At 48.3% G+C, this 15,724-nt stretch overlaps 1 protein-coding gene across 4 annotated transcripts in view; it reads right to left on the minus strand.

Annotated features, from left to right (window-relative positions):
• PTPRG (protein tyrosine phosphatase receptor type G) overlaps window positions 1-15,724 on the minus strand; it is a 690,680-nt gene that overhangs the window by 97,030 nt on the left and 577,926 nt on the right. For all 4 annotated transcript variants that reach the window (XM_057705084.1, XM_057705085.1, XM_057705083.1 and 1 more), the window contains exons 9-10: window positions 7,518-7,702; window positions 4,375-4,483 (exon numbers count right to left, since the gene is read on the minus strand). In XM_057705084.1, coding sequence (XP_057561067.1) covers window positions 4,375-4,483; window positions 7,518-7,702 — 294 coding nt within the window. The remainder of the gene's footprint in view (window positions 1-4,374; window positions 4,484-7,517; window positions 7,703-15,724) is intronic.

The raw sequence follows: 15,724 nt of genomic DNA on the forward strand, positions 1-15,724 counted from the left end.
AAAAAAATCACAATGTTTGGCAAAACTGAACTCACCTTCCTGCAGGGCGACATCTGGTCAGGGATGAGTGTCCGTCACCCCTCAAAGGGCACACTCTCCAATTTCCCACTGCTGGCCCTCCCTTCATTTGTATGTGTTCCCTGCCAGGCCCCAGGGCACCTGAATTTGCAACCCCCAACTTAACGACGTATTCACTTTGCTGAGCTGGAAAGTGAAATGTGTGAAGAGACAAATGTGGAGAACAGACCGATCTAGACGTCAATACAACCAGGTCAAATAAGGCAGCCTAGGAAGCAAACAGTTCTTGTCTGGCACTAAATACAACCTCCCACCATCAGCGAGTCGCTTCAAGATCGATACTGCACTGCCTTAGACAGGTATACACACCTCCCTTTGTTAAGACAGGAAGAAAGCTTCCTAAGAGACCTACCTACTTTCCCTGCCCTTTACAAAGGCCTTAATTTAAGGCCAACAAACTCAGTGGCTACTCCAGCAACATGCCCGCTTTTCATTGATCTTGAACAGTTTCCACTGGGGTCAGTTCTAGCCGTGGTGACTGCAAAGTTTCTACAAAACCTTTCAGATCAGGAGTCCACAGGCCTGGTGGAATTCAAGGATGGGGGGGGGGGGCGGGAAATGAGACCCGTATCCCCACTAAGCTCTCACGGAGATGCAGCTTTTCCTTGCACCAGGAATGCAAGCTCCAAATCTCAGCTGCATTTAACAGGACCATCCAGCAACTCTGTCTGTGATTGAAATGGGGTATTTTCCTACTGCCTTAGAGTTGTTGGAGCTATTTCGGGATATCATTTATGTTCATCACTACTCAGAAATCACCATTGCTAACAGACCCACCACTTGTCATTTAATACTTTCATAAAAGAAGTGCACAGATGACTACATTCCCAATTTGTTTGTTTAAAATATTCTGACAACTCTATTTGAGCGTAATTGGTTTCCTTTCCTATGTATTTTACTTATTTATTTTAAACCATTCTGAGAGAGGATCTGTTGGCTTGGCCAGGCTGCCTAATGGGTCTGTGGCGCAAAGAAAAAGCTTAAGAGCCCCTATTTTCCATGACTGTTGAGAATTGCAAAAAGGATTCTGAACACTTAGTAATCAATCTTTTTAGCTGTTTGTTGAAGACCAGGGATAGAGGGTAATATTTACGCTTTAGGGGTGGTCTGTTGTTGTGTATAAATAATTGGGCTTTGGAATAAGAAATCGGACTCTGGTTAGTAGCCAAGTGATTTTCTGCAAGTTACTCAACTGCCCAGAACATCACTTCCGCCTCCATAAAGTAACACCTGCATTACAGGCTGCCATGAGGTCAGATGAAATAACCCCTGGGTGGGGACTTCCCTGGTGGCACAGTGGTTAAGAATCTGCCTGCCAATGCAGGGGACACAGGTTCAATCCCTGGTCGGGGAAGATCCCACATGCTGCAGAGCAACTAAGCCCATGCAGCACAACTACTGAGCCTGCTCTCTAGAGCCTGCTCACCACAACTACTGAACCCACACGCCACATCTACTGAAGCCCACACACCTAGAGCCTGTGCTCTGCAACAAGAGAAGCCACCACAATGTGAAGCCTGCACACCACAGTGAAGAGTATCCCCCACTCGCCACAACTAGAGAAAGCCCGTGTGCAGCAACGAAAACCCAATGCAGCCAATAAATAAATAAATAAATAAATAAATAAATAAATAACCAACCTATGGGCAAACGCTCTGCAACTGGGAGCCACTCTACAGGTAATGTTTACCACTATTATATTATTATCATATTTACTACAGTAGGGTAAACATAGCTTATTTATTATGTTATATAGGACATAAATATTGCTTTATTTACTATAGTAATATAAATATTCCATAGGGCTTCCTCATGCTCTCAAACCAGAGGTAAACTTCAGCACTTGGAAACCTAATTATTCTGAGCAAAAGCGTCTATGAAATTCCTTGAGTTGATTTCTTCTCCATAAGTCCTAACAGTTGATCAGTTTTGTACACTGGCCTCTACTGCTCACAAACTCCTACCTGGCTCACCAGAAAAGCTGCGCTAACTTACCTGAAAAAATTTCATTTTTCCACGGCCCACCGGATGCTGCAGGCAAGATGCTAAGGCCATTGTATGCCCCTTTGTCAACACGCAGGGACAAACACCAGAACAGAAAATGAGTAAACGCATGTCCACCCCTGAGCAGAGAAAGTCTGCAGACAAAGGAGACACTGGCCATTTTCAACAAGTCGCGGTGATCAGACATTTTAAATATCCTGTGCTTGGAATTTACAGCTGACAGGCTTTTTTGTATTGCATTACATTACAAACATTTAATTTCTCAAAGTCTGTGCATAAGCCAATGAGCTCAGGGGCCTAGAAAAGGCGGTTCTGCAGACTCCGGGCTGCCAGCTGGAGCACATGGGAGGCCTAACCATGATTTATGTGCCCTAAGTTCCGGGGCCCCAGCCTCAGCAAGCTCCCACTCTGGCTTCCCAAGCTCTCTCCCTTGGGCTGGCACAGACCCCACCTCGGCTTTCGGACCCTCCTCAACACAGGAGGATGGGCCAGTACGTTCAGGGCACAGGTGGACATGGTGAGTGTGATTTATTCGTGAAAAAAATACAGCCAATTTCAATTAGTTTAAATGGAAGGATGAGCTAATGTGAACATGAGCAAAGAATATTTCAATACTAGATGCAAAATTGCAAAGTTAGAAGGGATCTTTGGAGGGGATCTCAGCTGAAGGGCTTCTTATCCTGGGTTCATCACTTTTTTTTTTATATTAAACTTTATACTAAGGGGATATTAATAGTTGGTACCAGGCTCTGTGCTAATTACTTAACATGCATAACTCCCTGTCACTCTACAAGGACCCCATGAGGATGGTACGCTCGTGACGTCCACTTTTGGACTGTGAAATTGCAACTTAGAGAAGCTAATCAACACTCTCAGTGTTGCAGAAACACTCCGTGGCAGCTAGGACTCAACCCTGGGCCCTCATTTCAGGGCCCTGGCTCTAAGTCAGCACTTAACCTAGAATGTGCATGCCTGGTATCGGAGCCATTTGCTTTAAATTCAGATTCCTGGGCCCCACCCTTTGAGATCCTGAGACAGTTAGTCTTGGAGGGGCCCATGACTGTGCATTTCTCACAGGATTCCAGACAATGGAGCTGATCCACGGCCTACAGGTTTTATGGGAACCCTGAAGCTGTAATACACAAAATTCTGGCATCTTCTAGAGAAAGTGTCCAAAGTCCTCATCAGATACATGACTCACAAAAGTTAAAAATCACTGGCCCGGTATGTAGGTTTCTTAGAAACTGAGGATTCAGGAACCTTACCAGGGAGGACATCAGACCAGCAGAGCAAAGTCCAACATCCTGGCCACCCCCTCCATGCTGGTCTTAGTGCCCCTCACAAAACCAGGTCCACAGGCTGGCTGCCAAGTTTTGTCAATAAAGTTTTATTGGAACCAGGACTGGGATTAGGTTGGGGCGAGTAAGAGAGAGTGGATCCCGGGACTCCTCTGGTGGAGCAGTGGTTAAGAATCCACTTGCCAATGCAGGGGACACAGGTTCGATCCCTGGTCCAGGAAGATCCCACATGCCATGGACCAACTAAGCCCGTGTGCCACAACTACTGAGCCCACATGTTGCAACTACACAAGCCTAGAGCCTGTGCTCTGCAACAAGAGAAGCCACCAAAATGAGAAGCTTGCGCACGGCAACAAAGAGTAGCCCCTGCTCGCCACAACTAGAGAAAGCCCGTGTGCAGCAATGAAGACCCAACACAGCCAAAAAAAAAAAAAGAGAGTGGATCCTGTCTTTATGCAAACTTTTGGTATTTTGTTCATGAAACTTTTGCATTGATTTTGCTTTTAAAAAACATTCCATTGAAACATAATGTATCTTGATGACAAAGTTTTTAAGAGCTCCTTTAAATTCTGCACCAAAGCGAGTGCTCCTCTTGTCTCACCCTAGTGTTGGTCTGGAACGTTCCACCACACCCTAAATCAGCTAACTGAATCATGTTAGAAATCCAAAGATGACATTCCTCCACATGACTAGGTGGTGATTCTGTGATCCCACACAGTATTAGACAAACACTTGGTTCCCCACAGTTGGAAAATGACAGTAACTAAAAAAAATAATGCACACCGCATTCTTCTCCTCTTCTGGCCCGTGAAACCCCCAACGGAAAAGACATGGCCTGAAGTGCCCAGGCTTTTCAGGTGTGATTGCAAACCCCCCACGGATGCTTAGGGCAGGTCCGTGTTCTTGTGTCCAAGCACCTGAACAGGAGAAAAGACAAAGCCCAAAGGAGAAGGAGCCCCGCGGGTGCAGGGCAGACAAGAGGGCAGCTCCTCACCTTGGAAGAGCATGGTCTGGCTGAAGTCACTCCTCATGTCATTGCGACACACGGCCTGGACCCGGAACAGGTAAAGGCTGTCAGGTGAGACATGGCTAATGGTGGCTTTCTGCAGGGGTGGGGGGGGGGGGGTGGGGGGAGAACAGGCAGTGAGCTGGTTTTGAAGGCGAGAGCACACTTCACATTCGAAAGCCCAACCTAAAAGAATGTTAAGTATTACTTGCAGGTTTCTGGGGTCCACGGCAAAGCCCAATACACTTGATGCTTCCTCACTGACCAAAGGCTCACTTTGAAAGGAACGAGTGTTCAGAAATAACCTCACCTGGGAATCTGTTTTCAACACGGAAATGAGTAGGGTAAGAGAACAAAAACCAGTCCTGACCTAAGATACTTAACTCTGGCTTGGAACGTGCCCTCTTTATACCCACAAGGCTGGGACTGCTATCAAAACCACTCTACCTTGTAAACAATAATGATTTACCCCAGCCAGCCTCTAGAATTAACAGGGGTACTGAATTTCCAGGGTCAGGCAGAGCTTAGAGGAGCCAAGACAAAATCTCTGCGTGTCTGCTTCTTTGCAGGTGAAAGGCATTGTTTTACCTTGCCCTTGGATAACATGGGGCACGATGCTAGAAGAACACTCGACTGGAGGTCAGAGGACAGGAGATCCACCTGCATCACACCACGCACCAGCTGTGTGATTCTGAGTCAGTTGCTCAATGTCTTTTGGCCTCTGCTCCCTTCAACTGTTAAATGGAGAGAGTAATACTTCCCTCACAGGGTTCTTGTGAGTGCTATACAGCATAGGCCAGGCAAGCCTTGTTCACAGGTAACCCACACCGTGCAATGGAAAGCACAGGGGTTGGCAAGGAACAGCCCACAGCCCCAGTCTGGCTGGCTGTCTGTTTTTTGGAAATAACGTTTTATTGGCACACAGCCACGCCCATTCATTTGCCTGTTGCTATGGCAGCTTTCACCCTTTGATGGCAGAGTTGAGTAGATGCCCACCAAGGCCACACAGCCCTGAAAGCCTAAAATCTTAACTCTCTGACCCTTTCTAGAAAAAAGTTTGCCAATCCCTGGTCTCACGTCACGAGCCAAATACAGACGCTCATCCCTCAAAGCTTTTATTCCATGTCTTTTAAAAATCAGAAAATGGAAAATACCTAAAAAGCCAGCAGGGCTTGCTTTGTAAAGAAACAAACAACACAAGCAACTGATTTTCAAAGACGCCCTAACGGATGAAATGTCTTGTCCCTGAATTCTGGACCAAGTCCAGAAGACAGCTCTGGGAGCTTAACCACTGAGTGGGTTTTCCCCGTGGTAGCTACTGAAAACCTCTGAAGAGGTATTAAAATGTTACTGTGGCCACACCTGCTGCCCGTTGCCTAGCAAAGAGATTCCTGGTGAGAGGAGAAGGTTGGGGTCAAGTTATTGCACTTTCAGCCTCATTTCTCTCTTTTGGAAAAAGGAGGCAATAACACCTATCCTACAGGTTGGCAGTGGGGGCGTGAGAGAGGGAGATGGACGCTGGAAAACGCCAGGAAAATGTTCAGTGTAACTTTTAGGTTTCTGGGCCACAAGAACCCTAAGTTGGAGGATAGCTTTGCTGCCACTAAGTCAGCACTCTTAACTTCTTGAGGAATTAAGACAATTAATTTCGTGTGTCCCTAAAGAAAATAACCACCCTAGAAATTCTTACAAAAAAAAGAACTTGCTGTCCAAGCATGTTTTTCTCTCTCTTCCTCTGAAACTCATTTATGCCTCATTCTCTAAACCTCTGACTCCGTCTTCTGTTCAGAGCAAAATCTTTGCTCCATCTATGCAAGGATTTATCAGAATTCACTCCAAGCTGGTATCTATTCATCTTTGCATTTTTAATTATTTTCCACTTAGAATAAGAAACCGAATAAGCACCTAGATAGTTTCTGCTGATTAATGCTAGCCACCTTAGTTCAGGAAGGGAAGCATCCCTCACGGACTTCCGGTCACGACAAGAGAAAAGGTTAAAACACATTGTAACCTTGGGTGCCTTTCAGTAGATTCCTCTCCGATTTCACGAAGCTCATCACTCCCTAATGTGACCCAGATAACAATGTCTGGTGGGGAAATTGAAAACATAAATGGAAATGAAGTAAAAGAATCTTCATCTAAAGGAATACGAAAAGTATTATTCTACAACGGATTGAATGGGCCTCGGGGATTCTATAGTGGGAGGAAAAAAAGTGATAACCGTCATTAAGAATCCCACTCGGTGCTATCACATTTTTCATGTGCATATACAATGATGGGCCTCATTATCCCAAAGACTTCTTTTGATTAACAATAAACGCCAGGCTTTCAAACCCAAATGTGTCACTCTGAGTTTCCCCGCAAAGATGTCAAGACCAGCACTGGCTGGCGCGATTGCTCTTCCACGGGAAGGAGACGGCTTCTGCTAACATCTGCGCCGCAGGGCCGTGGTGGGGGCTGGCTGCTAAACATTTAGGCACGTTTAAGGTGAGCCGCTGGACTGGGCACGTGCAGCTCAACGTGAGGTCAGGTATTAACAGTGTCTGAGCACAGTGGATAAAAACGACATGGTCACCAGGGTCTAGCAGGTCGGGGTGTGTGAGGCAGGTGACATATGACAGAAGGGAGTGGTGGGGGCTGCGGAAAGCCACCCAGCGGGGGTGACAGCAGTAGGAGTGGGGAGAAGGATGGGGGGGATAACTGCAATGGTAATAATAACAGCAGTGACCCAGCGCTCGTCCCGCGCAGGCCCTGCTGCACAACTGCGTCACTCACTCAACATTTACAGGAAGGCCATCAGAGGACGAGGGCTTCCGGGAGGATTTCTGGTTTTTCTTTTTTTTTTTTTTCACAGGGAAAGAAAAAGCAGTCCGTTTCGAAGGGCCCGACCACAGAGACGTTAACTCTTGTCCTGGTGGTGTAGCCGACAAGCGTTAAGAGCGGGATGCAGCCCAGGCAGGCTCCGGCCCCGCGTCACCCCGCGTCCCCTGCCCCGGAGCACAGCCCGAGGTGGTACCCGCCCTCAGCAGGCAGCGTGGGGCTGGGATGCCACAGACGAAGCATCCCAAAGAGATGCACAGGGGCTCCTCTCACTGCTACACACACCCCGACCCAGGACAGGGAGGTTTTACCAAGTCCTTGTCGCTGTCCTTCGTGAATGTCTTCTCCTTCTCGTCCTCGTTCTTGGTCCAGCTGTAGGAGATCATGTAGTTCATGATGGGCGGGTGGTAGATGGTCTCGGGCTGACTCCAGGACACCTGCAGCGCCGTCTGGTTCAGGGGCTGCACCTTCATGTGGATGGGTGGAGAGCTGCAGACTGAAGACACACAGCCAAGCTCAGGGCCTCCTGGCACCACATACACACATACATACATACATACATGTCCCGTGTTCCTCAAGACTGCAACCTCGAGAGCTTGACACAGCAGAACAGGGAACACCCACATCCCCGTCACTTAGATCCACCTGCTGCTAACATTCTGCCACATCTGTTCTTCCCTCTTCTCTTTCTATACACACACACATACATATATTTTCCTGCTATGTCACTGAAAGCAAGTTGCAGACATTCTAAACTTCACTCCTTAATATTCGGGTCTGTATCTCCTAAGAACAAAGACACTCCCCTCTATAATGGCAGTGGTCCGAATGTCTGCGTGCCCCCCAAATTCACGTGGTGAAATCTAATGCCCAATGGGATGGTATTAGGAGGTCGCGCTTGGGGAGACCATTAGATCATGGGGGTGGAGCCCTCATGAGTGGGATGAATGTCCTCATAAGAGACCCCAGAGAGCTCCCTCATCCCTGCCGCCATGTGAGGACACAGCGAGAAGATGGCTGTCTGTAAACCAGGCAGCAAGTCCTCACCAGACAGTGAGTCTACCAGCACCTTGATCTTACACCTCCCAGCCTCCAGCACTGTGAGAAATCAATTTCTGTTGTTTGTAAGACACCCAGTCTATGGTATTTGTTACAGCAGCCCAAGCTGTCTACTATCATACCTAAGAAAACAAACACTAACTTGATATTATCTGATATACATCATACTTATTCAGATTTCCCCAACTGTCTCCTAAAGACTGTTCATAACCCTTCCCCCCATATACTGTGTTACATTCAGTGATTAATGCTTTAACCTCTTTTAAACCAGTACAGTCATCTGCCCTTTTCTTCCACAATGACTTTTTTTTAAGAAGCCATGCCATCTGACTTGTGGAATGTCCCAACTAACTAAAATTGTAGATGGAATTTTATTGTAAATAGATCAGAGTGTAAACAAACCCAATGCAAAATGAGACTTTAATTTTAAAGGAAAGGCACAAAAAACCAGGATGACTTCCTCCAGACCAGCAGGACTCTATAACTATCCTGAGGTAGGGCATAAGGAAAAGTCAGGCTAATTCCCCTCTTTATTCCTTGTGGCCTGCAGGTTTGAAGGCATGTGGTGGTTCTATATCGATCTACAAACCCATTTAAGGGCTGAGAGTATTGGGACTTCCCTCATGGTCCACTGGCTAAGACTCTGCGCTCCCAATGCAGGGGGTCCGCGTTTGATTCCTGGTCAGGGAACTAGATCCCACATGCTGCAACTAAGAGTCTGCATGCCACAACGAAGATCCCACGTGCTGCAACTAAGACCCTGCGCAGCTAAAATAAATAAATAATAAATAAATATTTTTTTAACAAAGGGCTGAGGGTATCGAGTCAGCCTCTAACAGTGACATTCTGGCCCTCCAAATGGGCTCTTTCCCAGTGGCTGTGGTTTCTGCCTCCACGGGGCTTCCAGTCTGAAGCAGGGTTTCCCAACCTCAGCACCACTGGCCTCTTGGGCCAGACAACTCTTTGCTCCTGGGGGCTGTCGTGTGCACTGTAGGATATTTAGCATAGTCCCAGGCCTGTACCCACTAGATGCCAGTAGCACCTCCCTCCTGTGTTAAAATAATCAAAAATGTCCCCAGGAGGGCCAATGACCCCTGCCTGAGAACCACTGGTTTAAAGGAGGAGATGGGGATTCACCAAAGAATGACACGTGTGCAGCTACTATTACACACCAGGATGGGGTGGGTGGAGGGGAGGACAGGAACGCTGTATCTTCCAAGCACTGTATAGGGAGACTTGATTCATGCTACAGGGTCCGAGGAAGACTCCTTTGAGGAAAGTACATCCAACTGAGAACTGAGTGGAGATTCACTATGTGGGAGGTCCAGGGAAGAGGGCAGGGCAGGCCAAGGGACCTCAGGAGGGAGAAGGCCTGAGGGGCCCAAAGGAAGGCAGTAGGGCTGGATCAAGGGAGGCCAGTGGAACGGGAAGCCTTGCAGGCCCAGATGAAAATTCTGGCTTTTACCCTACAGCACTCAGAATCCACGGGAAAGATCCAAACCAGAGAATGACACAGGCAGGTGTGTGCTTTCTAAGGCTCCCTGGAGCTTCAGCTGAGCACAGAAGAACCCAGAAGGGCTAAGAGAGGAGGAGACAGGCCTTTGGGGAGCTACTGCAGACGGCCAGGTGCTTGTCCACCTGAGAGAGAACAGTAGATTCTAGAGCAAGTAGAGGCAAGGCCTGGTGATGCCCCGGACAAGGAGGGGCGTGCAGATGAGGGAGGCAGTGAGGAAGATGCTGGGCTTTGGAGAGCAGGAGGGGAGCAGCTCTGGAGGGGATGGGCCAGGGGACCGGGGCTTGGTTCTGGCTTCTCCCAGGAGCCCAACTACAAGCCAAGCAGGCCACCATAAGCTAGAGTCCCCTATTTGCTACTCAAGAGCCCCAAGCCCAAGGCAACCCTGGGGAGGACAGCTTTCCTGCCACAGAAGCAGGGACCCAGCTTTAAGGCTCTGACTGCTGGAGACAAGTGGAGATTGGTTTTGACAGGGAGGCATCCTTTTGCTCTTCAACTGCCAAACCCCACTTCAGTCGGACAGATTCGCTTTGTGCAACTGAGACAGGAAGGAAGGGATAAATTAATGAGGCATCCCCACTGCCCTGCAGAACCCCGGGAGGCATTTCGCTGCCTGCTGCGCAAATGCCACCAGAGCAGAGACATCAAACAAAGAATGTGATGGTGAGGCTCCCACCGAGACAGGGGGCGAAATGACAGAGTACTGACACAAGGTGGCGCTAACACACCATTTAAAACTACCCTAACAGCTAAGTGGTTTACAGTTTCTCAAGTGGGTGGAAGTGGGGCGAAATCAGGAAAAGATCTACACTCCCATCTTTCCAAATACCAAGAATGAGCCCGGGAGATTTACATATGGGGAAGCTTGTGTCCTTCCCAATGATGACCATGTCAGATCTTCTGACTTCTACATCTTTTCTCACCTCTGCCCATGTTTTTACTTTTCTCCATTCTGAAGCCATCACTCCCCTGCTCTAATTAGGGGTGAGCCGTATGGGGATGCATAGATCTCTAACAGTTACATCATAACCACACAAATAATCCTATCACCCACATGCGGATGCAATCATTCTTCTTATTTATTCTTTGAAATTAAAATAGCTGGCTTTTTCTTTGCTGATTAAGATGATTCATGTTTAATGTTTTTAAAAAGAAACCCAAGTCATCCAAAAAAGTAAGAAGAAGAAAGTTTAAAAAAAAAAAAATCACCCCAAATCCCAGTATCCAGAGATAATCACTGTTAACTTTCTGGGGATCCAACATCTTCATACATGTGTTAAAAACACATACACACACTGTGATGTAAATGGGATATAATGTTTTATGGCCTTGTGAGTGAACTTATTGTATTTTACTCAATAAGTCACAGAATTATTTCCCTGTCAAGAAGAGCTTGCTATCCGTGCTGTGAATGAAAGTACAGAATCCCTCTGTCTCAATGGACTAGAAGATACTGGCTTAAGGTCACAAAGGAGGCAGGTCTGGCCTCACTCTAACAGTACCGTCTTATTTTATTTATTTATTTTTTGGCTGCACCATGCAGCACGTGGGATCTTAGTTCCCTGACCAAGGATTGCACCTGTGCCCCCAGCATGGAGAGCACAGAGTGTTAACCACTGGACTGCCTGCCAGCGGGTATTCAGCAACTGAGGGGCCTCCAAAGATCCACACTTGTCTAAGACGATGCATGGGAGGCCTGGGCCAGGGCCTTGCAGGCTGAGGTCCCCCATTTCTGCCTAAGGGAAGAGAAGGTGAAACAGAAATTTCTCTTCTGCTCTTCACCTCCCTGGGGGGGTGGATTTTTCTGGGCAAGATTTGGAGGTGGCATTTGCAGATTACAAAACGGACCTAGAACAAGGGTGGGTACACTTGTTCTGTGAAGGGCAGGAGAGTAAGAGTGCTTGGCTTTGCTGGCCATATGGTTTCTGTTGCAACGACTCAGCTCTGCCTTTGAAGCACAGAAGCAGCCGAGGTCATCTGTACATGACGGGCGTGGCTCTGTTCCAATGAAACTAGTCACGGACCCCGCGTTTCCATTTCATACCATTTTCATGTGTCATAAAACCTGCTTTTGATTTTTTTCAACCGTTCAACATATAAACATTACTCTTGGCTTCTGGCTGTACAAAAGGTGCTGGGCTGTGGATCAGTGGTTTGCTGATTCTAGACATCGAAGCTCAAGGGAGGCCAAACCTTTGTTCGAAACACGTTTACCGACTGCATTTGCGTTCTCTGCACCATATTCTGCCCCTCGCACAGCCTGAGAGGCCCCCTCCCCTGCAGAGCTGAGATCTTCCTGCACGCAGTACTACGTGGCGTGATACTGTTGACCTCGTGAACTGTGTAAGGAGCAGTCACACTCCCCCACTAGAATGTAAGCTCCACGAGGCTGCACACTTTCTGTCTTGTTTGCTACACCATCCTTGGTGCTAAATCAGAGCCTGGCACACAGTGGGCTCCCTATAAACATGGGCTGGACGAATGGTGTGCTGGGTGGGCTTCCCCTGGCCCACACGCCCCATGTCACATGACCCCTTCCACACCTCTGACCTCACTGCCCTCCACCTCCTCCTCTCCGGCCAGCCTCCACCCAATCTCCTAAAGCTCTGGCTTCCCCCATTGAGGTCCTCCTCTGTGCTCCCTGGGCCCTCCTGCTCCCTCCTCAATGTGCTCTTCACATCCCTGGGGGAGGCAAGATGACCAGACAACCTCCAAAGAACTCATGCCTTATGCTTCCAAGCTTTGCTGGCCTTTGCAGGGATGCACGCCCTTCTTTCCAACAACACTTCCCTAAAATTTCCAAGTATCACATACAAAAGCAGCACTGTGGTGCACCCAGAAGGGATAGTTTAGAAGAGCTTATATAATAAAGAAGGTGTGGGCTTTGGAGCCAGACTCACACAGACCCTTATGTTCTCATCCGTAAAACGGGTGACGAGTACCGGTAACGTCCCCCTGATAGGGTTGGGGTAGAGATCACAGAGAACTGTGGCTCAACCAGAGTCTGATGGCCCGAGGCCCAACGGCACACGCGAGGACAAGCTGCTGGGCCCACACAGTGTTTTAAGACGTATGAAGCTGCCTCTTACATCGGGCCTGCACCCACACACAGCAGTGGTTTCCCGGGCAGCAGAGCAGGCTCCCCTTCAGACGGGGGCGTGTGCTCACACCTGCCACGGTCCCCACCCCGCCCCACTGCCTTCAGCCACAGCGGCCTGGCCCCCAAGACCGGGTGAGTTTTCCACTGACCTAAAGCAAACACCAGGAGCCGGGCCTTCGGCGCAGAGCAGGTACCCAACGCCCCTGACAAGGGCCATCGCAACTGCACCTAACTGTCCTGATACACCCTTTTGCACAAAATCAAAGCCTTTTAACCATGCGGCAGGCACCACACCCAGCTCTCTAAACAAACATCCCCCATGAGGTGCTCCTGACCTCAGCCCCCCCTTCTGGGGGCCTAATTACCTTCTCGCTGGTGTCTGATTGCATTTCGCAGGCATCTTGGACGCTGCTCGGGACCAGCTCTGAGAAGTCCCGCCTTCACTCTGAACCACCTTTAATTATGATTCCAGCCTTCGTTACATAATGAAGAGGCTTCTAGCAGAGCGCCCAAGGTCCTCTGATTCTCAATCAACGTCAAGGATATTTTCTCAGTGGTTCCACAAGCAAATGAGAGATTCCCCCACCCCCGCCCCCAATCCTCGTCCTCCGGGGCGCTGGAGATAAACTATCCGGATACTTTCTCTGTAAAGCCGGTGTAACTTCCAAGTGCCTTAAACGATTTGGATTTGAAATCCTCCCCGGGGGCCGGCCCTCACCACTGACCCCGAGGCAACGGGCCAGTTATTGATCAGGTGTCACATGGACAGCACGGTTCAAGCACAGCAAGCTAGTGCCATCCGCTCTCCCCCGGAGCTTGTCAACAGACCCGATGCTGCTGCTCCTGTGGGCTGGGCTGGGGTGGGGTGACATCACACACCAGCCCCGCAGAGGACCACAGAGGGGACAGATACCTCCCACCGGGGACTTGCCTGCTTGGCAGGGAGGGAGAACAGGAGCACAGTCTCCTCCTAAAGCAGACGGGAACCTTTCAGCTGAACAAAGCCACCGGCCCAGCCTCAGACAGCTCAAAGGCCCGTCCTCTCTTTACCTCCTGGCTTAGCTCAAAAACCCTTGAATACGGAGCCCTTTAGGGGAAATTTCCAAAGAAACAGCCTCAGGGAAGGAATTCTTGTTCTGAAGGGCTGTATCAAAAAGGTCGAGGTAAACACAAATCCCCCAAAGCCGATCACGGATGCCTTCAAACCTGGCATCCTGGTGCTCCAGGGTGTCGCCTCCCTCCTCACCGCCCAAGAGCTCATGAAAGGGAAACTGCATGGGAGAGGGTGTCAGGACCAGGCAAAACTGGATCCCAGCTCTGGCACCCAAACTCTATTTAGTTGGAGTTGCCAAGCACATGCCACGGGCCAGGCTCTGTGCCTTCCTCTCAGACGGTCCACACAGGCACCCTCTCCACTAAAGATGAAGGAAGACACGACGGTCCAGAGAGACCAAGTCACTGAGCTGGACTGAGGACCCTGAGTGAGAACTGGATCGCAGCCTATGGTGTTCATGTGTATTCCACACCAAAGGGGATGGGGTGCAGCTCACATACATTCTATCCACAAACACCTCCCACATCTGTTTTCCTATCTGCAAGATGGCAATGAAGAGGACAGGATGGTTACTCAGAGTGCTTAAAAGGTGAAAACTGTCCAATGCAGACACCATGCATCACTACTGCAGCCTCAGGTCCGTGTTTCTTCCCTGGTTAACAATACTTTGCACAAAAAGCTTCCTTCCCACACTCTCTGCCCCCCTGGTTTTCTTTGTCCTCAATGACAGATGACAATGTGGGTCTCTTGACAATTTCCAGAGCAGCCGCCCACTCCTTAGAGGCCCTCTAAAACTGGGCACAGCCCAATTAACCATTCTCCTCTATCAGAAATACAGACTAAGCTTGTGGTCCCTCAAGCCATCACAGGGAGGCTGGAAACAGGTGTGGTGGTGCAGGGTGCCCACCCCAGGACCTTTACTTGTGCTGTTCTGTGATGACACTGCAACAGAATCGAGGGGGGGGCGTCAAGGAAGGGAGGGAATATGGGGATATGTGTATAAAAACAGTTGATTGAACCTGGTGTACCCCCCCAAAAAAAATAAAATAAAATAATAATAAAAAAAATAAAATAAAATAAAATAAAAAATAAAATAAATAAATAAATTAAAAAAAAAAAAAAAAAAAAAAAAAACAGTTACAAGTCCTGTGTGAGGAGCCTGGCTCTGGGTTCAGTTTGTGTGTTTCACAAATTACATCATCAGATCGTCAGTGTCATTCTGCGGAGCTGCTGGTTCCATCATTACCTCTGTTTTAGAGTCTGAGACACAAGAGCGTCATTATTCACTTTGTCACTTGAGTCAGACTCCTTCAGATCTGGACATAGATAAGGCTTGGGTGAAAGTTTCAGGGATAAATACATGAAATGCACAAACATGCTGGCTGCCATGTCAGAAGGATCTATAAGGAGCAGCTATTGTTAAATATTTATTGAGCACCTACTATATGGCAAGACTGTGATCAGGAACTAGTGATCAATGTGAACACAAGCTGACATAGTCCCTGACCTCCTGGAGATTACACCCCAGAGTGGAAACAGACGTCAACTGCTTTATCCCAGCTAAAACAGAGTTCTTAATTTGGGGCTCCTTAGAGGTTCTAGACAGAGTCCACAGAAATTTGTTAACTTGGATGGGAAACAATACACTTTTACCACAATTCAGCATGTCCAATATTTCAAATGTTGGAAACAAACCGCTGTAGTGTTAGCAGAACCTGTGTGACATCAGCATTAGAAATCAGACACATTCGTACTTAATTAGTTACTGCTAATATCTCAAGTTTCCCTTGTG

The sequence above is a fragment of the Hippopotamus amphibius genome, chromosome 13 (assembly GCF_030028045.1).
Source record: "Hippopotamus amphibius kiboko isolate mHipAmp2 chromosome 13, mHipAmp2.hap2, whole genome shotgun sequence".
NCBI classification, from domain to species: domain Eukaryota; kingdom Metazoa; phylum Chordata; class Mammalia; order Artiodactyla; family Hippopotamidae; genus Hippopotamus; species Hippopotamus amphibius.